Genomic DNA, 22,355 nt, shown 5'->3' on the forward strand with positions numbered 1-22,355 from the left:
TGTTCGTAAATAGACTTCGGTGAACAGGGTTTACAAAGGGGTTATATAGAGAATTAAAAAATTATCCGTTTTTCAAGTATCTTTACAACTCTGTGTTATTGTACTTACATTATAACCAATCCGGTCCTTTATCCCCACTTAAAATATTTTTACAGAACTATTGTAATATTTGCTGCCATTTCTGCTGTCCTCTTGGCCAACTTACTCTTACAAAAGACATTTTAATGTTAATGAGATTTTTTTTAACTGCATAAATAAAGGTTATATAAAAGTCACTGCCAAAAACTGATTGCGGCTTCTACCTTGTTACACGAATGTTGTTTGTGGCTTAAGATGACTTTGTCATCCATAAGGGATGCATTTGACATATGTTTCACATAGTATAGCCCAACAAGTTACTTATAGCAGTTTAAATACGAGCAATCAGTTTTTGGCAAATACCGGAAATCACTTTTTGGCACAACACCGACTCCTTATCTTTTTTTCACTTCACTCCGCACTGGGGCCGTGTGCTTGCGCTGGGAAGAGTGGGGAGGGCCGGTAGTTACACTCAGTAGTACAGGAACAGAGCAGGAGGGAGAGACAGAGAAAGAGAGCCAGGGACAACAACGTCACATTAGAAAGGTATAGTAGTCATCCGCAACAGAAAGTAGTTGTGGATGATTAAAGGATACAGAAAGTTTATTCATGCAGGCCTATATGACAGAGAATATGCATGTTCTTTTTGTTTTCATATTTTAATTTATATTTAATTGTGTTGTGGTTTGCAGTGTTTTGTGTTGTTTCACTTTAAATTTGTTTAAAAGGAAAAAGCTGAAAAATTAAATAGTTAAAAGTTGAAATGTGAATAGTTTGTTTTTGTATTATATGATTTATTTATTACATTTTATGTGGAGTGAATAAATAAAAGTATATTTACGGTGGACCTAGAAACAAAGCATGTACAAACATGTACAAACTCCAAGCAAGTACCAACGACCGGATTTGGTGTGTGATAGTAACAGGTAAATGAACAATTTTTAAAAAATTATTTGAATATATATGAGTGCTTGTGTATAAATACACAAACAATACACATATGCTTTCAATTGTGTAATTTAAGTGATCTAGGTAGCTCTGTTTTGGAAGTTCAGTTAACGCTAGAAATGTGTTTTGGAGTTTGTAGTGCTTTGTCTCTAGGGGCCACTGCATATATTTATATATAAACATATATAAATAAAAACACACTTTTTACATTAGTAATTCCTTTTGTGCATAATTGTGTGGATGCTTTAAGCATCCACACTATTGAGTTCCTTCTTGGTGTTTCCGTACACTTTTCGCCGTGGATCTACTTCCACAATTTTCAGCCGATTTTCACCGTTCAAATTTTAAACTATTCTGCTATTTCTGCTAATAACGGCTATGTCTTTTGGTATTTTTCACTATTATACTTTTTAAAATATTAAGCTTTTTTCCTTTAATTTGAAATGAATGGGAAACTTTGCAATTCTGCTAAAATTAGCTTGTTTTTGAAACTTAACTACTTCCTCATATTTTCACGTAGAACAACCATTCAAACTTTAAAATGTTCTCAAATTATTGGGCTATTCAGGTATAAATCAGCTTTTTCAAATCTTTTACCGTTTTACTTTTATGCTTCTTAAAGTTTTGAGTTGCAAAATTGTGATTTCTCACAAAATACATGCGTTGTTATTGTTGCCACTGAAGGTTTCGCAGTCTTCTCTTCATGTCCGAACAACTTCTTGCTACTTGCTCAATTTTCACTCAACTTCCACAAATTATACATCAAAACGTAGGTATTTTTGCTGGCTTTCTGAAAATGTCACTATCATTGTTGTGGAATTTATAGAATTTTGGCAAATCTCCTCAGACCAACAGAAAGTCGGAAAACTCTCCATAGAAAGTCAATGGAGAGTTTGTTCAAAATCACCGCTTGATTTCTGTAATGAGAGGCATTTTCGAATTGTCATATCTCCTTAATCTCCTTTGTGCTAAACCAGAGTATTTGTGCTGAAACACAGTATTTCTGCCAAATGATAGTATTTCTGTCAAATGATAGTATTTGTGCTAAACCATAGTATTAATTTAAAATGACAATATTCATAGTTCATCACAGTGTCTCTGGTAAATCACAGTATTTCTGCTATGTTGTACTATTTTTCTAAATCATAGTGTTTCCGTAATGTTTAAGTATTTTTGGCTAAATATATTCTTTCTGTTATCTTATACTATTTATCCTAAATTCTTGTATTTTTGAGAAGTTATCATGTTTCTGGTAAGTTACAATATTTCTGCTAAGTTCTGCTATGCTATTGTATTTCTGCCAAGTATTATGTTTCCTCTAAGATGTTGCAGTTCTGCTAAGTTATTCCATTTTAGCAAAGTTCCTTTGCTTCTGCAAAGTTTTTACAATTTCTGCAACTTTTCAGCTAGTTTTTGCATACAGCTTCAGCTTTAAAGCATCCACACTGCATTTTCGCAGGAAATGCAAATTTTTCTAGTTTTATATTGTTGTTAATAATAAATTAATTAAAGCAACAAAACAACCTGAAGAGCCGGTTCGGAGCCGAAAGAGCCGGTTCTCTAAAAAGAGCTGGAAATCCCATCACTAATCTACAGTGATGTTAAATGGAGAGGGAAGGCAATCATCTCTGAAAAGCTGCAACCATGACATACACACCCCTCACCAAGGAATGATTATCCGTTAAAACAGAGGAAATAAAATATCTTAATCACTGTGTTCAATACACATTTTGCAGATTATGTTTTTACATTCAGTTACAGTAGGATATCTTAACTATCACATGCTTTTTATCCTTTTACAAAATAAAAAAAAAGTCATGTTGTAAAGCAGTGATAAAACATAGAAGTCAGAGCTCAGCTGCAGTCCCAGCCAATCAGCTCGTTTCATTCTAAGGTCATCCCGTACTAGTCGATGGCTCGGCTCATACTTTTCTACACATTCAATTGGCAAATATCATACGGGGCACGCTAGTTAACCTGCTCTAGACTGTACACATCAGCTGAGCAAGCCGCTTTGCAACCCACCTCTGCCCTCCTCTTTTCATCCTTTTTTTGACCTAATTTATATGAGAACTGTTGTCACTGATGCCAGCTGTGCTCTGTGCTTTGCTGCTGCCAAAAAGAAATAGACAGAAATAGCAGTGTTTAAACCTTAAATATCAACATAAAAGCATTATCATAACTATGTAATATTTTTTTTTGTATAATATGCCAATTGTAAACAAACATATAAAAGAATCTGCCAAATAACAATATAAATAATATTATTATCATTTTTTATTCTGGTAGCTCTAATTTTATAACAATCTTCTGTTGACTACAGCTGTCCTGACTGAGCCTGAATTTAATGAAAACCATAAGATAGAGAGCTTAAAAAAAAAAAAAGTTTTCTGTTCTGCTTGGTCCTTGGTATAAATCTTCCACCTTCGTGTTCACCACAGAGGAATGTGACGCCTCCTGAGGTCAAATGTCAGAATTAATTCCAGGAGGAGACTCAGTTTTACATTCCGGCTTGAATTTTCTTTCTTTATAAGATGCACGTCCACTTTCAGCCTGTTAGAACGGACTCCAGTCTAGACGTCTTTTAAATCACTACCAAATGCTTTTCCACTGGGGCTTTGCCAAAAGCTCCTCTAAGGTCATGGAATTTACGCTCATGTTTGGAGCACAGTCTCACTGTAAAGCACACCATTTTGGTTTAAAGCGTGTTTCAGTGAACCAGACTAATGTTACTGCAGTAATGGGCCATTTATGACCTCTAGGGCCTGCTCCTCTGGCCTGGCCTGGGTGTGCATGGCAAGACTTGTCTGACAATAGCAACGCCGACTTAAATCCTGTGGGTTTAAGAGAAGGTAAGGCGGTGTTTCATGGAAATTTTAGGCTATTCTTAAATTCTTGGAAACGATAAAGTCCTACTCTATCAGACAGTGCTGATCGTTTCTAAACACTGCTGCCTCTCCATCAGTATGGAAAGGCCGGATCATCAGGCCTACAGCTGTATCTAATTATTCAAGGAATGCAGGGCTTTTGCGAGAAAAAAAACTCTGCAGAATATGGGCCGGCTTTCTCAAATCTTTCTCCCCCTTCCCCTTCTCAGCTGAGCTCCTTCGGCAATGCCACAGCCCAGTCTCCGATGAGAGGATGAGAACCTACACCCGCGGGGCGCCCACTGTCTTCTTCATAAGTCTTCTGTGGCCCCTGCTCTCTCTGGCAGCTGTAGCCGAGGTGGACCCCAGCGGAGGAATCCCCTTCATGGGGGGCAACTACAATGGTCATCCCATGCTGTACTTCAGCCGTGGGGATGTGGAACAGCTGCAGTACGCAGCTGCAGGGACTCACCAAGAGATGGCGAGACGAATCCGTGAGGCCGGGGAGACCATGCTAGAGCACCCCGAGGAGTACCTGCCCCCCTGGAGCCCGGCCGAGTTCAGCGCCCGCTGGAATGAGGTTTATGGAAACAACCTGGGCGTCCTGTCCATGTTCTGCCTGCTGTACCCACACAGGGCCGGGGCCCTCGATCTGGTCAAGGACTACATGGAGAGGATGGCAGCCCAGCCTAGTTGGTATATTTTCTGTTGTTTTTTACTTGTGACTGTGACTGTGACTGAAACTTTTTGTTTACAGTTTACAGATGTTACTCGATATCTCTGCCCCACCCCTACATCTTCATCAATGCAGCTTTAATGCTAAACCACTGCTGTCAGTGGCTTTTTAGTCAGTCCCCTCTCTGGAGTGTTCCGGTCCTTCTCTGTGGGAAGACTCGTGGTAAAGATGCATTGTGGGCCGATAAGTCTGTAGTCCAGGAAATATGTTTAGCAGCTGTTTGCCCAAACAACCCCCACCCTCACCCCAAGTGAGAGGAAATGAAATATTCAGATGTGGGCTGAATAGTTCAGGCCTGGGTTGTGACTGAAGCTCAGGGTCCAGGTGACCTGACAGGGACTGCCTCTAGTTGTGGTTAGTTCTCCTCTGTATTGCATATCATCAGGCTAAGCTACAGTCATTTCCCTAACCAATCTTTCTTGTATTTCCCATGTTTTCAACTTGGTAATCCAGCTGTGGGAGCTCTTGCTTTAGTATGATGTACACTTCATCCTAGAGAATATGTTTCCATCATATGTTTGCTTCAGTTTACACAAGGCTAAGTAATTCTCAGGGAGTTTTGACACGACATTTGCCACCTTTGTATGGAACTTATGATTGTGTGGTTATGACATATGCAACCTCAGTGTTTGAGTGGCTGAACAGAGCTGCAGAGTATACACAATCAGTGCCATAGGGCTCATTATTATCGTTGGTTTGAACATGGCAGAGGGATTTTAGCTTTGCTGCATATCAGCACTTTGATGTCAAATTAGGTAAGAATGTATGATGATGACTATTTTGGATGTGCAAAGGAAACCACAGCAATGAGCTGTTTATATCAACTCTGAACACAGCATATATTATCTTAGGTGACGATAGGTTGCTACGTTCTTCAGGCTTTGAAGTTTCTCTAAGTATCAATTCAGTGCTTTTCACAGAGTTACATTCTGTTTGTTGCAGGAGCATTTTGTTTGAGGGTGAACAAAGCCAAATTCATCCATACTTCCCCAAACTAATAATTAAATATACATATTACTGTCAGTTTTTCAGGTAGAGGTATCCAGGTAGAGTTGAATAGCATTTTTCCCTTAATAAATAAAAAACGACATTTCATATTTACTCTAAGATCATCAACAAAGACAACTAAACGAGTGTGGCAAATTGCAAAAAATGAGAAACTAGGAGAGGGGAAATACTTTTCCACAGCAGTGTATCTGTGTTAATTTAATTCAGGAAGAAAACAAACAGAAACTATTTGGTCACAAACAGTTTTTAAGAATGATAACACAGCTAAATGGAAAAAGTACTCAAAACCTCTAAAATCCAGTCATCTGAATTTAGGCTTTAAATGGTTTTCTTAGCAAACTTAACTGTTTACTGCAGTCAGCATCTTCTTTGGACACTCCACTGCCTTCCTGCTACTGATAAACTATGTGACTGGGTCATAGCATTTATTTTTTATTCATTCGTATTATGATTCAACAGAAAGTGTGTGGGTTTTTTTTAAAAATGTCCTGTCACTCACCCTAAACCTGTTGTGGCAGATGGCTGCCTCTACCTGAGCCTTGATCTGTCAGAGGCTTCCTTCCTTCTCACTGTCACCAAGTACTTGCTCAGAGAGGGTCGCATGATTGTTGGAGTTTCTTCTGTGTCTGCTTTCTAATTTACAGTATTATCCGGCTCAAGCTCGAGGTGGTTGCTGTTGTGATTTAGCGCTATATAAACAAATTTTAACTAAATTGAACTTAATTTAAAATGTGAAAACAAAGTGATCTAAACTAATGTTCTGCTTAGTCCCAAAGTCGTTGTACAAAGCTATATTTCTTTAGCTCCAAAACCTCTTTCAAGTTTAATTATAACAGTCAAGACTTATTGGCAACCAAAATTCTCAGGGGTAAATTTAGACTAGCCACTCGGAAATGTGTCAGTCTAAAATCGAAATGATATAAACACATGCATGTCTATGTTTTTATTTTCCACCTCGCCACATTTCCTACTGTGAGAAAAACATTAGCAAGTCAGCTGAATTCATCCATTCAGCCAATGCCTGGACAATCCTCAGGCTTTTCACAGTCAGCCATGACTGAACTTCATGCCAGTAGCCGTGCTTCCTTATTTCCCTAACAATTCGATTGAGTTCAATGGCCATCAGTTCTGGCTGGCAAATGCAAAAAGGCTGAAAAGTGGATTAAAGTCATTCACCGCTTCCAATTCTACACACATTCTGTTTGAAAGACTAAAACCAATCAGAAGTGGTGCTTAAATACTTTCATATATGGAAATAGTGGCTTCACAATCTTGCAGGAGTCAGGCTCTCTACCTGTATAATATTTGTTAATCATCACCATCTCAGTGCTTGCTTCTCTTACATTTTCAAACAGTTTGCTCAACCTCTGCAGTTTTTGACTATTAATGGTGTAAACAGTGTTAATAAGCAAGATTTAAATCAGCAGGTCCTGCAGGAATGTTGGGAAATTCTTGTGTATAGTTTGAGTTTCCTTTTTTTTTACCAGTGGTTGGGGGCGTGTCAAGTTATGTATTTCGGTAAACCAAAGAAGCTGGGGAAAAAGAAGACTTAGACTCGTTTTTCAGAGCCAATTAAATTGTTTGTAATGTTGCTGCAGATCACTTTGTCGATACTTGTGAGATAGTCCTCAGTAAATATAGGGTGAATGGAATAGAACCATGTACTTTTTTTTCTAGGGTTTTTAATTTATTCTAATGTATTCTAATTAGCCAAAAAGGTTTAGCAGGACTTAGACATGCAAAAGTTAGCAAAAGAGCACAGTTAAATCAAAGTCTCCTCTACTGGTGGTCTTTAGATTTTTATGTTATCGTACTGTGTCACCGTGCCAGTTAAAATGCCCTCTCTGGATCATCATTAGGATGGAAACAGACACCATAGATGTTTTACACCTGGTTCACTTCACAAACAATACATTTGCAATAAAAAGTTTTCCAAATTAATATTATACAAATACAAAACAAGCTATAGCAATATTGCAAGTCCTAGTGACCGAAGAGTGTTTTTTGACTGCTCCAGTTTCTTAGAAATTTCAAAGCAGGTTTTGTGCACCACCCATGATTTTCTTCCCTGCATCATTTCCTCCCCAAAGGACTTCAGATGTGGAGAATAAGTCCATATTTCTAAGCCTAATTTGTCTTTCTTTTTCATTTATTGAAATCAGCATTCAATATTAAAGATGTCAAAATTGATAAATGTGATAATTAACTGTCTTCATCGCGCTACTATACAAACGCTGCTCAAGATTCTTGGCAGTACATGTTCCCAGTGGTGGAACATCATTATCTGTTGTGTCACTCACAGCAGAATTATGTTTCTCCCTTATCTAAACTTGTCAGTTTGTGTGTTATAAAGCATTCCTGTTGTTTCATAGGTGCTCAGTTTTACAAGAACAGAAAGAGAATCTCAGGTGAATTCTTCTTTAAAGGGACAGTTTAATCCTTCTCATTCCACTGCACGGTTGCCATGTTCCCTCCAACCACTGAACAGGGCCAGGGGGATTTTCCAGATTGGCATTAGTGCAATTTACAGGGCATTTTTCACAACATTAGGATGTGTGCCACAGTGCAGAAAAGAAAAGCCACTGAGCATGTGTTTTCACGTCTTAAGAGCACACTGTGAGTTTTCTACTTGGCCGCACTTTTATTGTGGTCACTGAACCTCTCGGGGCCTCTGCAGAGTGGCTCCAGGAATCAGTCAGCTGTGGTATTCATGACCTTCAATTACGCCTGCAACAACCATGTTCCAATGAAGAGCTTCTACTTTGTGGCAGAATGGTGCCTGCCTCTCTGGTGCGTGTGTGTGTGTTTTTTTTTTATTGTCATTGTACATGTGTGCCGGAATAAAATAAAAATAGTGGAATAAAAAGCAAACAAGAGAAATATATAAAATCAAAACTAGTGTGTTTTGGCATAATTTAATATCAAGTCCAACTCTAAGTTTGCAGTAACTTTTATTCTCTTTTCTTTTTTGTCCTTTGGCCAGGTTTCAAAAATAAAAAAAGCTCTGATTTTCAAATGAATGAATATAAATTTAAGGATCCAGCTGAAGGAAGAATACCATTAATGCATTTTATCAAGTGTGTAATTGGGGCAGCTGGGGGTTTCTGCGAAGGCTCAATAGTGTGTGTCCATAGACCACAAAGCAGAGCTACCTATACATACATAACCACAAAGTTTAGAAGTTTTAATGGGAATTTTTGATCATTTTTGCACAAGTGCATTTCTGAGGTTAGAGACTACCGGTAATGTGAAGGCCTGGATCGAAGTCTCTGCTCTAGTTGATCCCAGTGGTGTTCTGTCAGGGTTGAGGTAAGGACTCTGTGCAGGCCAGTCAAGTTTTCCACACCAAACTCACTCATTCATGTATGTATGGACTTTACTTTGGTGCACAGTGATGTTGGAACAGGAAGTGGCCATCCCCAAACTGTTTCCCCAAAGTTGGTACTCTTATGCTGAAGCATTAAGAGCACTATGCACCTCAGCAGCTGCTGACTGATTTTATGTGGCCTACCACATAAAATCAGTCGCTTTCACTTTGTTATGACGCCACCAACAGTTGACTGTGGAATATTTAATAGTGAGGAGATTTCACAACTGGACTTGTTGCACAGGTGGCATTTTATCACTGTACCACACTGGAATTCCCAGTGATTTTATACACTTTTGTCCATGGAAGTGATTGGAAAACCTCAATTCAGTATAGCAATATAGTGTGTTACGATAGTAGTGAAATTGTCTAATGCACAACGGGCTGCAGGACAGGGGATACCCCACTACTCATGTGCCATTTTCAGTCAATGCAAAGAAAAGTATGCTTTCATGGCGTGCACTTGCAGCAGATTGGACTCTTTGTAGCCTGGTTGCTGACGTTGCTCCAACTAGTACTGGATGTTTTTGTAGACTGCAGATGCCAAAGCTTGAAAAATGAAATTATAGCAGCATTATAAATTTCTGTGAAAGGTAGTACAACTACAGTGAAAGTCAACAAACTAGGCTTGATGGTTAGTCAAATTACCCAAAATGACAGTATTTAGGATGCTACACCCTGTGCTTACTTTGTGTCGCACTGAAGTGGAATGCTGCCTACTGTCCTCTTTTGACCCACTCTCTACAACAGAGGTGCAAACTGATTCTTAGTTACCACAATTCAAATTTACACAGGAGGTTTTTTCAGTTGAGATGAACAGATTTCTATTATTTGTTGTTGTTGTTGCTTTAGTGTTTAGTGATTTATCCTTGCAGCTAGACTGGAGGTGATAACAGGACTCTAGTCCGGTTTAGATCTTAAGACAGCCTTTGTGTAGATCTCAGCACAATCCATGATGTCAATTATTGGCTGTTAAAATGCAGTCCACACATCTGTAGTTCAGTTCCCTTTAATTAACCTGAACAGAATGGTTGCTTTCACTTTTTTTCTCAAAAGTAACACTTTGCAGTTCACACGTCAGCAGTCTTAGATCCAACCTGGAGAGAATCTACCCACGCTGCATTTCTAATGTCTCGTTTTGTTGGTACACTTGTAATTTTGCTGATAAATCCTATTTAGCGTCTTTATTTTGCTTTCAAAGAGACCAGCCCTTTTACAGCTGCTATGTTAATTAAAAGCCTTTGCAAAGGAAGGCTTTCTCGTTCATTAGAAGCCATTTGCCAGGATTTCGTTGAAAAGAGTGAAAATTTCATACTTGCAATTTCTTTCCACTTGCTGATGCTTTCCCTTCTGTTTGTCTGATCTATGTATTGCAGGCTTGTTAAAGACGCTCCCTGGGATGAAGTTCCTCTTGCACACTCTTTAGTTGGATTTGCCACTGCCTACGACTTCCTGTATGAGTACTTGAACAAGGGCCAGCAGGAACGTTTCCTGCAGGTGATCGGCAACGCATCACGCCTGATGTATGAGAAGTCCTACGTCCGAGGGTGGGGGTTTCAGTACCTACACAACCATCAGCCTACCAACTGTGTGGCTCTGCTCACAGGAAGTCTGGTTTACATGATGCAGGGTAAGTGTGTGATGGTTACGTTTCTGGCTTCGCAGATCCGTTTCTTGAGTTTGTTGCTGTATGTTATTCTCAGTCTGCTGTGCCAGCACACCACAGAATCATAAAACATTGAGATATTAAAGAACTTCTCAGGAAAAATAAATCGTTTGGGGTTTTTTAGGCCTTCTGTGTTTTGTCCAGTTTATTGTCAGTCTTCAGACCAAGGTATTTATAATCCTCCACTGTGTCCACACAGACCCCATGAATGGGTTTTTTTGCCATGTTCACATGCAAGTTTTTCTGTCCATGGTGTAAAAGGTGGAGACAAACAGGGAGAAACAGCTCCTGAAGAAACACACTAACAATAAATGGTCTATAGCAAACATTTATCTACAGTCTTCTGCCGAATTGTGTGATTAAAACACACATTATCTTGATTCCTTTTCTCCTTCGTAACACAGACGATGCCTCTGAAGCGTGTTTCAGTGCAATCCTTGGTGTGTTTTGGTTTCTGTTACTTCCACAGTTGTTCCATCACATTAGTTTCTCCCCAAAATATTTCTGTTGTGTTTTGTATGATTTTTGTATTTCCGTTGGTGCTTTGTGTGCTTTTGCAGCCTTTTCTCTAATCGCTGGTGTTTTCTGCACACATTCACCACAGAAAGTTCGCACTAATTAACAGATTTAGGTAGAATCTATTTACTGAACACCAATGATGCTGTCCATTTGTACTTTATTGCTCACACTGGTGATCATTTTGAATTGTGGAAAAAGCCACAAAAAATTCTGTTTTGTTTTCTGTTTGTGTGCCTCAAATGTTTTTATGAAGAAATATTTTTCCACAAATAGTTTGGAAGTTGGAGAGAAATCCTGGAAACAAAGCAAAATGCAGCCTGACTAGACGATTATCATTTGTCTGGATTTCGTTGAAGGGATTTAGTTAAACATGGTCCAAAGTCTGATTCCGGGAATTCTTTAGGGGGATGGGTTACACTAACACATGATCAATTGTTTTGTTTTTTTACACGACTGTGAGATATTGAGACATTTCATGCTGTCATATCTTCAACTTAATCTGCTTCCATGATGTTTTTCTCTCAGTCTGAGCCTCTGATCATGTAGGTAAACTTCACTTCCACCGTCTTGGAAGGCAGATGGAAAATGTATGCATTGAATTCTTGTTCTGCACAACTTTGTAGTAGCACATAAAGCAGTACTAGACCTGCTGCAGGTTCCTGTTAGAGTAGAAGGACTGCCATATAGTCAGAGTCAATGTGGAATCTATCCAGCAGCTGGACAAAATCACCTTTGGGTAAGCAACTGAATGACATGCACAACCCTAACCTGACTGGGTGGTAGGGAGAACACAAGACTGAAAGCAGCATACTAGCTAGTTAGCTCCTGCTGACTGTTCAAAATATGAGTGAGGGGATTGCCCTCAAGTAAAATTATTGTTTTTGCTAAAACAGTGTCAGAATCTGTAGTTTTAGTTTTGGTTTTACACTTTATATGTTAGACAGCTGCCCCTTTTCTGGTTTCCTCCTCAGACTTTGGACACCGTGTTTTTAAGTTTCTCCAGTTTTGCTTTTTCCTTTCTTTCTGTCCTAGCAGTACAGGATTCTCTCTTACGACATTGTCGCCACTTTCTCCACTTAAACCCCGCATGAGCAAGTGCTTGGTGAGAGTGGGAAGGCAAAGCTCACTTTCAACAAGAAGAAACTTCTGGCAGAACCAGGCTCAATAAGCGGAAGATAGGATAAAGACACACTGTGGAAGAGACCCAGTGATTAAGAGATTAATAATTACTAATGATTATATGCAGAGAGGTGCATAAACACATAGTGAGTGAAACCTCACTATGTGTTGTAATGTAAAAGGAATTGTTCCTCGCACAGAATCCTGTGGAATTCCATATTTAACCTAAGTTTACATTTACAACAACAAACTGGATTCTGTTAGATAGGTATGATTCAAACCACCGCACTGCAGTACCTTTAACACCTACGGCATGCTGTAATCGCTCTAATAAAATATTATAGCTTATAATTAACTAAGAAAGCTGGGTCAAGTGATGGCTTTTCATGTAAGAATTTAACTACTAATTTAACTGCCAGCTTGAAGGCCTGTGGTACATAGCCAATACATTGAAGCATTAATTAATGGTAGAACTTCTCAGAGCAGTCTTGTAGGAATAGGGTCTAAAAGACATGTTGATGGTTTGGAGGAAGAACTACTGAAGTCAACTCAGAAAGATCAATTGAAGAGAAAGAGTCTCCAACCGATCAATGCTACTGAAAGTAGCTGTAGATAATGTTACGTATGTGAGATGGTTATGAGTAACTTCTTATCTAGTGGTTTAAATTTTAGCTTTGAAGAGATTCACGGTTCATTAGTTCATTAGTTCAGGTTAAAGGGATACTTGGCCCAACTATTTTTTTATCGGCCTGGCTACAGTGCTGCAGAGAAACCTAGGGTTCTTTTTATTTTCTTCAGTGCAAATGTACACTGAACAAAAATATAAACGCAACACTTTTGTTACTGCTCCCATTCCCCATGGGATGGACGTAGAGACCTAAAATTCATTCCAGATACACAATATAACCATCCCTCCCAAACAGTGGTCACAAATCAGTCCAAATGTGTGGTAGTGGGCACATCTGCTATATTGAGATAATCCATCCCACCTCACAGGTGTGCCACATCAGGATGCTGATCTGACATCATGAGTAGTGCACAGGTGTACCTCAGACTGCCCACAACAAAAGGCCACCCTGGAATGTGCATTTTTTTGCGCTATTGGGGGTCTGGGGACCCAGAACCGGTCAGTATCTGGTGTGACCACCATTTGCCTCATGCAGTGCAACACATCGTCGCATGGAGTCTATCAGATTGTCAGTTGTGGCCTGTGGAATGTTGGTCCACTCCACTTCAATGGCTGTGCGAGGTTGTTGGATAGTCGTGGGAACTGGTACACGCTGTCGTATACGCCGGTCAAGCACATCCCGAACATGCTCAATGGGTGACATGTCCGGTGAGTATGCTGGCCATGCAAGAACTGGGACATTCTCAGCTGCCATCTGCCCTGAACAATGTGAACCATGATTCATCCGTGAAGCGCACACCTCTCCAACGTGCCAGACGCCATCGAATGTGAGCATTTGCCCACACAAGTCTGTTACGGCGACGAGCTGGAGTCAGGTCAAGACCCCGATGAGGACGACGGGCATGCAGTTGAGCGTCCCTGAGACGGTTTCTGACAGTTTGTGCAGAAATTGTTTGGTTGTGCAAACCAATTGTTCCAGCAGCTGTCTGGGTGGCTGGTCTCAGACGATCTTGGAGGTGAACCTGCTGGATGTGGAGGTCCTGGGCTGGTGTGGTTACAAGAGGTCTGCGGTTGTGAGGCCGGTTGGATGTGCTGCCATATTCTCTGAAACGCCTGTGGAGACGGCTTATGGTTGAGAAATGAACATTCAATGCACGAGCGACAGATCTGGTTGACATTCCTGCTGTCAGCATGCCAATTGCACGCTCCCTCATTGCTTGTGGCATCTGTGGCATTTTGCTGTGAGACAAAACTGCACATTCCAGGGTGGCCTTTTGTTGTGGGCAGTCTGAGGTACACCTGTGCACTACTCATGATGTCAGATCAGCATCCTGATGTGGCACACCTGTGAGGTGGGATGGATTATCTCAATATAGCAGATGTGCCCACTACCACACATTTGGACTGATTTGTGACCACTGTTTGGGAGGGATGGTTATATTGTGTATCTGGAATGAATTTTAGGTCTCTACGTCCATCCCATGGGGAATGGGAGCAAAAACAAAAGTGTTGCGTTTATATTTTTGTTCAGTGTATTTCCTTTTATAGCTATCCTTTTTAGAGAAATGGGCTGTGGTTGATTTGGAATGAGTCCTGTTCCCTATCATACGCAAATCATACAGTAAGAACACACTTGTCCTGTGTGTTTGTGTCATACATCTGATGGTGATTTTGCGTAAACTCTTTGCGCAGTTCTTTTGTGTTGCACATGTTAGTAAATGGGGCCCGCTATCTTGAGTATGTCCTTTGCAGAATCTGCCATGATTACTCCAGTTCACTATCTCAACACCATCGACTAAATATGTATGTGAAGCAGAAGAGGAAGGAAATCAAGATGTTCTCAAATTGTTTTCTGGCGTTTAAGATTTAGTACTGATGTAAACTAAATTTAAGCTCAATTGCCGAGAACCACTGTGGTCACAGTGGTTTTATTTCTGCTCATTTTTCATAAAGGTTACCAACAAGCACACAGTTCTGTGACATCTCAGGAAAGTTGCAACCTGACCTTGTCTTGCTTGGTTTCATTTTACTCCCCAAAAATGACTTTGCTCCTGCTCTGCATTACTGAGGAAATACACTGTGTTTTCCTCAGCTTGGTTGCTTTGTTTATGACATATTTATTTTTGCTTAAATGGTAAATGGTCTGTATTTGTATAGCGCTTTACTTGGTCCTAAGAACCCCAAAGCGCTTTACACTATACACAATCATCCACCCATTCACACACACATTCACACACTCAAGTGTGATTTACAAGCAACCTCATGCAAAGATGTGAGTTTAAAAACTAACTAGGGTGAAGAACTTTGCTTCCTAATAGTTTGGCAACACATGATCGATTTTAAGTGATCCAAAAAACAAAAATCTGCTTTATTTAAGATTCTTTTTTAGCAGCTTCATTCAGGCGTCATGTCTAACGCTGCGCTTAATTCAAGCTTAATTTAGGCATGGCATTAAATTCAGTCCTGGCTCTGAATAACTGAAAGCTTTCCATTTATCGCTGCCAAAAACTACGTACTATATTTTTTCTTCATAGGTTATCTGACAAAAGCTTTTTGCACACTGCTGCCAGTTTGAGAATGAGTTAAAGATGTTTTCATCGTAGCAGTGTACGCCCATTCCTACAGGTCAGATGTCAAAACTGGCCAAAAGTCATTTTATTATTTATTTGACACACAGGGTCAAAGAATTTTAATCAGTATAACAAGAGTGTCATGGTCCTGAGTCTGAGGACTCAGTGTTTTGTGTTCCTTATGCTTTTGTTCATTCAGAGTGTGTATTCTGTTGTGATTTTGCCATTTGTTAGGTTTCTGTTCTTTGCCTGCCTGCTTCCACTTCTCTGTGTTCCCTCTGTCTGTCCATGGTGTTATTGTGTCTGCTCATGAGTCTGCCTGTCAAGTTCAGTGTCCGGTCTGGTTCTCTGTGTCTGTTAGTTTCCTGTTTTATTCTGAAAGTTCATGTCTCATGTCAGTGTGTTCAGTTTTACCTCTCCCCTGTCTCGTTAGCCTTATTGCTCCCAGCTGTGTCTCCCTCCTGTGGCCCATTCCCTGATTACTCCCCGTGTATTTAAGCCCTGTGTTTTCCTGTGCTCTCTGTCGCGTCGTCTGTTTAACTCCATGTCAGTCTGCATTATTCTGTTACCTGGTATTCATTCTGCGTCTCTCTGCCATCTCTCTTTGTGCATTTCGCTCCTCCTCCCGTGAGTGTCTGGTTTAAGTTTTGTTCTTTAGTTTTCCCAGTTTAGGTTTGTTTACTCCCCGCTCTGCTCTTCCTGTTTTGTCACTTTATCACCTCTGCAAATAAATTTTCACTCGCACCCCAGTCAGTGCCTGCATCTTGGATCCTTTTCTCAATTCACCACACGACTGCTGTGCAGCCGTGACAGTACGACGCGACCACAAGATGGATCCAGCGGTCTTGGCCGGGGAGAGCGACCTCACACGTGCCCTACGCCTGGTGGACTGGGTAACCCACACCTCCAATGCACGAGCGAAAGTTGTGGGGATAAATGCCGTTGAGGCAATCCTGGCCGGAAATCCCTATCTCCACCAGGTCCGGGGATTTACAGACTTAATCGCTGAGCTGCATAAAGCCCAGGAAGCGGTGCAAGCTCGGGAAGTAGCCAATTGTGCCCAGCAACAATGGACTACGACCGCCACAAAGCATCCGTCTCAGATTCACCCACCGGAGGTTTCACGGCCCGACCCCCCAGAGGTTTTTCCCTGCCTGTCGGAGCCGTCAGCGGTGGGGAGGAAACATTCGCGCCACCGACGCTTCACCCCACAGCCGGATTCAGGGACTCCTGTGCGACCAGCTGTGGTGAGTTTTAAGGACGCTGGTGCTTCTGGGACTGTGTTTTCTGGGGCCGTTCATGGGGAGGGTAAAGACAGTACACGGCGTTTACCTACCTTCGTGGTAACTGACCTCTCACAAGTTGGCATTTTCAAAACATCCATAACAGTAGCTGACTGTGTTTCATCCACTCCACCACCAACTCCAGTCTCACTTCAACCAGTACATCAGCCTTTAGCCAGTTCATTAGCCCAGCCTGCATCTATGCCATTAGCCCGATCACCCGTTCCCTCCATACTGGAGGCTGTGTCTGTGCCACCCATTTTGAATCTCGTTCCTAGCACCCATTTTGAGCGGAGAGACAAATGCATTAAAACCACTCTAGTTTCTCAGAAACTGGCTAATTTAGAGACTGTTACTCGCCCCAGGGCCTCCCCAGAGGCTGGGTCTCAGCCCCCAGCAGACTCAGGACCCCTGGCGGTTAAGAAGCCAGCTGAGGACCACACCCGGCCGTCGCTGCCTGAGCAGACCCAATGCTCTGTGCAGCTGCAGTCTGCCATGTGTTTGCCAGAGGCCCGTGTGCCTGCTGGTTCTGTTCTGTCCCTGCCAGAGGCCCGTGCGCCTGCTGGTTCTGTTGCGTCCCTGCCAGAGGCCCGTGCGCCTGCTGGTTCTGTTGCGTCCCTGCCAGAGGCCCGTGCGCCTGCTGGTTCTGTTGCGTCCCTGCCAGAGGCCCGTGTGCCTGCTGGTTCTTTTCTGTCTCTGCCAGAGGTCTCCGCACCTGCTGGTTCTGTCCTGTGTGTGCCAGGGGCTTTAGTGCCCACTGGTTCTGAGACTGTTTTTGCTGGGGGGCCCGAGGAGCCCGTCCAGCCTTCTGCCTCGTCAGCTGGGGGGCCCGAGGAGCCCGTCCAGCCTTCTGCCTCGTCAGCTGGGGGGCCCGAGGAGCCCGTCCAGCCCTCAGCTGCAGTCTCATCACCAGCTGCAGTCTCATCACCCTCGCCTGGTCCAGCTTCCGCTTCCTCATCAGCATCGCCTGGTCCAGCATCTGGTCCAGCATCTGCTTCAGCATCGCCTGGTCCAGCATCTGGTCCAGCATCTGCTTCAGCATCGCCTGGTCCAGCCACTGCTTCAGCATCGCCTGGTCCAGCCACTGCTTCAGCATCGTCTGGTCCAGCCACTGCTTCATCCTCATCAGCTGCTTCGTCTGGTCCAGCCACTGCTTCATCCTCGTCTGGTCCGGCTCCAGCATCCTCATCAGCATCGCCTGGTCCGGCTCCAGCATACTCATCAGCCTCGCCTGGTCCAGCCTCCGCTTCTGCTTCAGCCTCGCCTGGTCCAGCCTCCGCATCCTCATCATCCTCATCAGCTTCGTCTGGTCCAGCCTCCGCCTCGTCTGGTCCAGCCTCCGCTTCGCCTGGGGCTGCAGGGGCCACGCAGCCTTCAGGTCCCCTACTACCACCTCCACATCGTCGGTCATCTGCCAGGCCGCTTGTTGGGCATCTCCGCCACTGTGGACGCCCTCCTGAACGCCCTCCTGAACGCCGCCACTACCTTCCACGTGGCCGGCCTCCGGACTTGTTTCCACACCGCTGTTGCCGTCCGCACGGTCGGCCCCCAGAGCTGTTTCCACGCCGCTGTTGCCGTCTGCACGGTTGGTCCCCAGAACTGTTTCCACACCACTGCCTACTGCGTGGCCGGCCTCCGGACCTGCCCCACTGCTGCTGCCTTTCACACGGTCGGCCCCCGGAACTGAACTGTTTTGGCCTCCGGGTCGGCCCCCTGACCTTGTCCGTCTGGGCCTTTTCGGACTATGTCCCTCCATCCTGGACCCCCACCGCCCGCCCTGGTTGGGTCGTTTTTTGTTTTTTGGTTCGTGGGGGTTTTTTTTGGCTTTGGTCCGTTTTTGTGTTTCTGTTGGGCTGTCTGGTGCCAGCCCTTGAGGGGGGGTACTGTCATGGTCCTGAGTCTGAGGACTCAGTGTTTTGTGTTCCTTATGCTTTTGTTCATTCAGAGTGTGTGTTCTGTTGTGATTTTGCCATTTGTTAGGTTTCTGTTCTTTGCCTGCCTGCTTCCACTTCTCTGTGTTCCCTCTGTCTGTCCATGGTGTTATTGTGTCTGCTCATGAGTCTGCCTGTCAAGTTCAGTGTCCGGTCTGGTTCTCTGTGTCTGTTAGTTTCCTGTTTTATTCTGAAAGTTCATGTCTCATGTCAGTGTGTTCAGTTTTACCTCTCCCCTGTCTCGTTAGCCTTATTGCTCCCAGCTGTGTCTCCCTCCTGTGGCCCATTCCCTGATTACTCCCCGTGTATTTAAGCCCTGTGTTTTCCTGTGCTCTCTGTCGCGTCGTCTGTTTAACTCCATGTCAGTCTGCATTATTCTGTTACCTGGTATTCATTCTGCGTCTCTCTGCCATCTCTCTTTGTGCATTTCGCTCCTCCTCCCGTGAGTGTCTGGTTTAAGTTTTGTTCTTTAGTTTTCCCAGTTTAGGTTTGTTTACTCCCCGCTCTGCTCTTCCTGTTTTGTCACTTTATCACCTCTGCAAATAAATTTTCACTCGCACCCCAGTCAGTGCCTGCATCTTGGATCCTTTTCTCAATTCACCACACGACTGCTGTGCAGCCGTGACAAAGAGGCAGATCTGCTTACATAGACATTTTTTCAAAATAAACATGTAACAACAGAAGAGTGGCTTGAGTTATACTGAGTTTATTTATAGACATTTGAGCTTTTATGTGAAAAACATGGAACAATAATCTCTTCTTTGCTTAAACTTTGTTTAAGGACTGGAACTACTTCATTTGTTCAGTAGCTACACAGCTCTGTTAAAAAACTGCAACCAAATCAATTTTATTTTCATTCAAGTGTCGCAGCTTAAAGGCTGAGTTATGTTTATTTTTTTGTCTTCTGAACGTTGATGCATGAAGTGATGCACTCAAGATTGTGAGCGATAATCACCTACACACAAATATTTGATAGTGTTACTGTAAGTGCTAATGTCTGCCTTTTTGATCTTTAAGGGGATTTTTCTCGTGTTTCTTCCACTTCCCTCTTCAGATTCAAAAAAGCCACCAGGCTGAAAAAAAGAAAAGCGTTGCTACGAGGCGACTACCATTCTGTCGCTTGCTTTTAGACGAGTATTTATTGATCCATCCGTTCAAAAAGAACATGTCCTTGTGACATCTCACATATTGTTGTCAGGGATAAGATCATTTTTGTGTCAAGATGTTAATTTTGGTCCGTATTGCCTGAAACTAACCGGCTGTCCAGACAGACTGAAGGATTGCTCGGCGAGTCCAGGAGCATTAGTGGAAAGTTGCTGTTTCACATTCCTCTGGAGTGCAGAGTGAAAGTGCTCTGAAGGCTGAGCTGGCAGCTGTGGTTCCTAGCACTTAGAGCGTCATGCCCTCTGTCGGTCAGCTGTCCACAGCGTTAGACTCTGTGATAACAGCTACTCTATGTACATGCGTATGAGCTCACATGCTCATAGAGCCTTTTTTCCCTTTTTGTAAATGTTGGTGTACGAGTACAGTGACTTGTGTGGTGTGCCATCTTTTCGATTTCTGGATGTTCTGTGGACAACATTTAACTGTCACATCATACATGAATGGTGATTATTAATACCTCTGTACCTCACTGTAGTAAAAAGAAGCCTGATTCTTCCCTGAGAAGTTGGGGTGGAAGTAGGTTGCAAAACAGAATACAGATGTACAGTGACTGTTGGAAAACTTAAGCGGCTTAAACTCTGTTTCCTGTATGAAATTTGCCAACTGGATGTGTAGAAGGATATCAGCTGATGTGGGATGGGACAGACATCAGCTGATCTGCCAGGATTGTGGTAGAGCCTGACTTAATGGCTTGCCTGAACTAACGCTATATATTTTTTCTTTCTTTCTTCATTTCACAGCAAAATCAAATCAAAAATGTATCTATGTTCTTTTCTATATCGCAGTTTCCTTTTAAATGTGTGAAATGACGGGATGTGGACATTAATTATATTAAAGTGACAGACAGCTCTGAAGTTGGCTCCTGGACTTTTGTAAGCACTGTTTAAGCCCTGTTTGTGTAAATGTAGTCTTTGTGTCTCTGTTTGATGACTTGTAAATACCTGCTCTGTGCACAAAAGCCAACCAAACCAAACCCATTCAGGGATGGCTCCAGTGGGTGGACCATGTCTCAGAGAAGGGGGGTGTTGTGGGGAGCGTGTCAACCAGAGTTTGCTGACAGCCCGTGATTCCTCAGTGAACTGTGGCTACAGTGTTTATGTGGCTGCATGTTCTCATAGTAGATTCTGTGTGTGTGATCTGGTCTGTGTTTATGTCTAAAGGAGTATATATAGTACAGTGTAGCATAGCTGTGTGATGTAGCCACAGCTAAATATGGAAGCTTTCTTTAGATGGCACCCTCAGATCCATCAACAGGCAGAGTCAACTCTGAAATTGTTTCATGAACTGAAATTTAGATTTAGTTTTGGATTTTTTTGACACCATCTGAACTTCCTGTGTTCCAGGTTACCTTCAGGAGGCCTACCTGTGGACCAAGCAAGTCCTGTCCATCATGGAGAAGTCCATGGTTCTCCTGCAGGATGTGACCGACGGTTCCCTGTATGAAGGAGTAGCATATGGGACTTACACCACCCGCTCTCTCTTCCAGTACATGTTCCTGGTGCAACGCCACTTTGCCATCGGCCACTTCGACCACTCTTGGCTACTTAAACACTTTGCCTTTCTGTACAGGACCATCCTGCCCGGTAAAAGTGACACCACATACTGCCAGCAAAATTAATTATGTGATTTTTTTGTATTTTTTACTGTAATGGTTATATTTAGGCAAGCACATAAAAAGTCAGTAACCTGTGAGGAAGTGTTTATTCAGCTATGAGTGGCCTAGACATCTGGCTTATGCCTACTAGAACGCTTCCAGCCAAAGGCCTCATTATGTTAGCTTAGGCATGAAAATTACCTCAGGCTGCCCCACTGGAGAGCACCCTCTCCTCTGAACTGATATGGGGCATGCATGCGTGTAGTTATTACCTTTCTGGATGTCTGACAAAGCTGTGCTGAAGCATGCGGGGATCTGTGGTGTCCTGGGGGTTTGTCTGGAGGTCAGGGCGAGGGTAGCAGTGGGAGGAGGGGCCCCCAGGTCAAACTCAGGCATTTTGCAGCCAATTGCTGACAGTTTCTATATTGTAGCTGAGCAGCAATTCTGCACCCAGAAAGCACCTCTAATTGCACTGACCAGGAGAGCCTGAGCTTCAGAGCCACAATAGCAGCTTTCTCCTCCTACCAGACAGGAAGACAAGGCCAGATTATCCCAAACTGGCCTCGGAGCACCCTGAATGATCGCTGTCCACTAACTGTCTGTGTTTTTCTTTTGGGATCTTGTGAGATCTTAATGAAATAATAAGAGGTTTAATGTTACTTAATTGTTCACTGTTTTTAATGTTGTGTTCTGTTGTTGGTGTGTATTGGAACAATAGCTCAAGCTGAAGCTTCACAGTTTAAAGAAGCTAAAGTGTCAGAAGACAGCTGGAAAAAAGGAAGTAACTGTCAGTTTAAGTTCCAGTATTAGTCTGAGTCTTGAATGCAAATGAAGAGATGCCAAGTGCTGTAATGTAAATTGCATGTCCATATGCTAT

The 22,355-nt window shown here is 42.7% G+C and overlaps 2 protein-coding genes across 3 annotated transcripts in view; both read left to right on the forward strand.

Moving 5' to 3' along the window:
• The window catches only part of dse (dermatan sulfate epimerase), a 32,171-nt gene that overhangs the window by 1,367 nt on the left and 8,449 nt on the right, over window positions 1–22,355 (forward strand). Inside the window, exons 2-4 of one of the 2 annotated variants that reach the window (XM_086262908.1) lie at window positions 4,124–4,589; window positions 10,381–10,634; window positions 21,228–21,467. In XM_086262908.1, the coding sequence (XP_086119034.1) occupies window positions 4,168–4,589; window positions 10,381–10,634; window positions 21,228–21,467 (916 nt within the window). In that variant the 5' untranslated portion in view covers window positions 4,124–4,167. Of the gene's footprint in view, window positions 1–4,123; window positions 4,590–10,380; window positions 10,635–21,227; window positions 21,468–22,355 lie in introns of those variants that run through there. The other variant, XM_086262909.1, reaches the window with a different exon arrangement.
• On the forward strand, window positions 15,669–19,797 carry LOC147313401 (uncharacterized). Its single transcript, XM_086264371.1, has 2 exons — window positions 15,669–18,458; window positions 19,775–19,797. The coding sequence occupies exons 1-2, from the start codon at window positions 16,337–16,339 to the stop codon at window positions 19,795–19,797; spliced, it is 2,145 nt and encodes a 714-aa protein (XP_086120497.1). The 5' UTR covers window positions 15,669–16,336.

The sequence above is a fragment of the Aulonocara sp. 'chitande type north' Nkhata Bay genome, linkage group LG15 (genome assembly GCF_057382095.1).
Source record: "Aulonocara sp. 'chitande type north' Nkhata Bay isolate Kocher_YH1m ecotype deep benthic linkage group LG15, A_spYH_male_GT1.1, whole genome shotgun sequence".
NCBI lineage: Eukaryota > Metazoa > Chordata > Actinopteri > Cichliformes > Cichlidae > Aulonocara > Aulonocara sp. 'chitande type north' Nkhata Bay.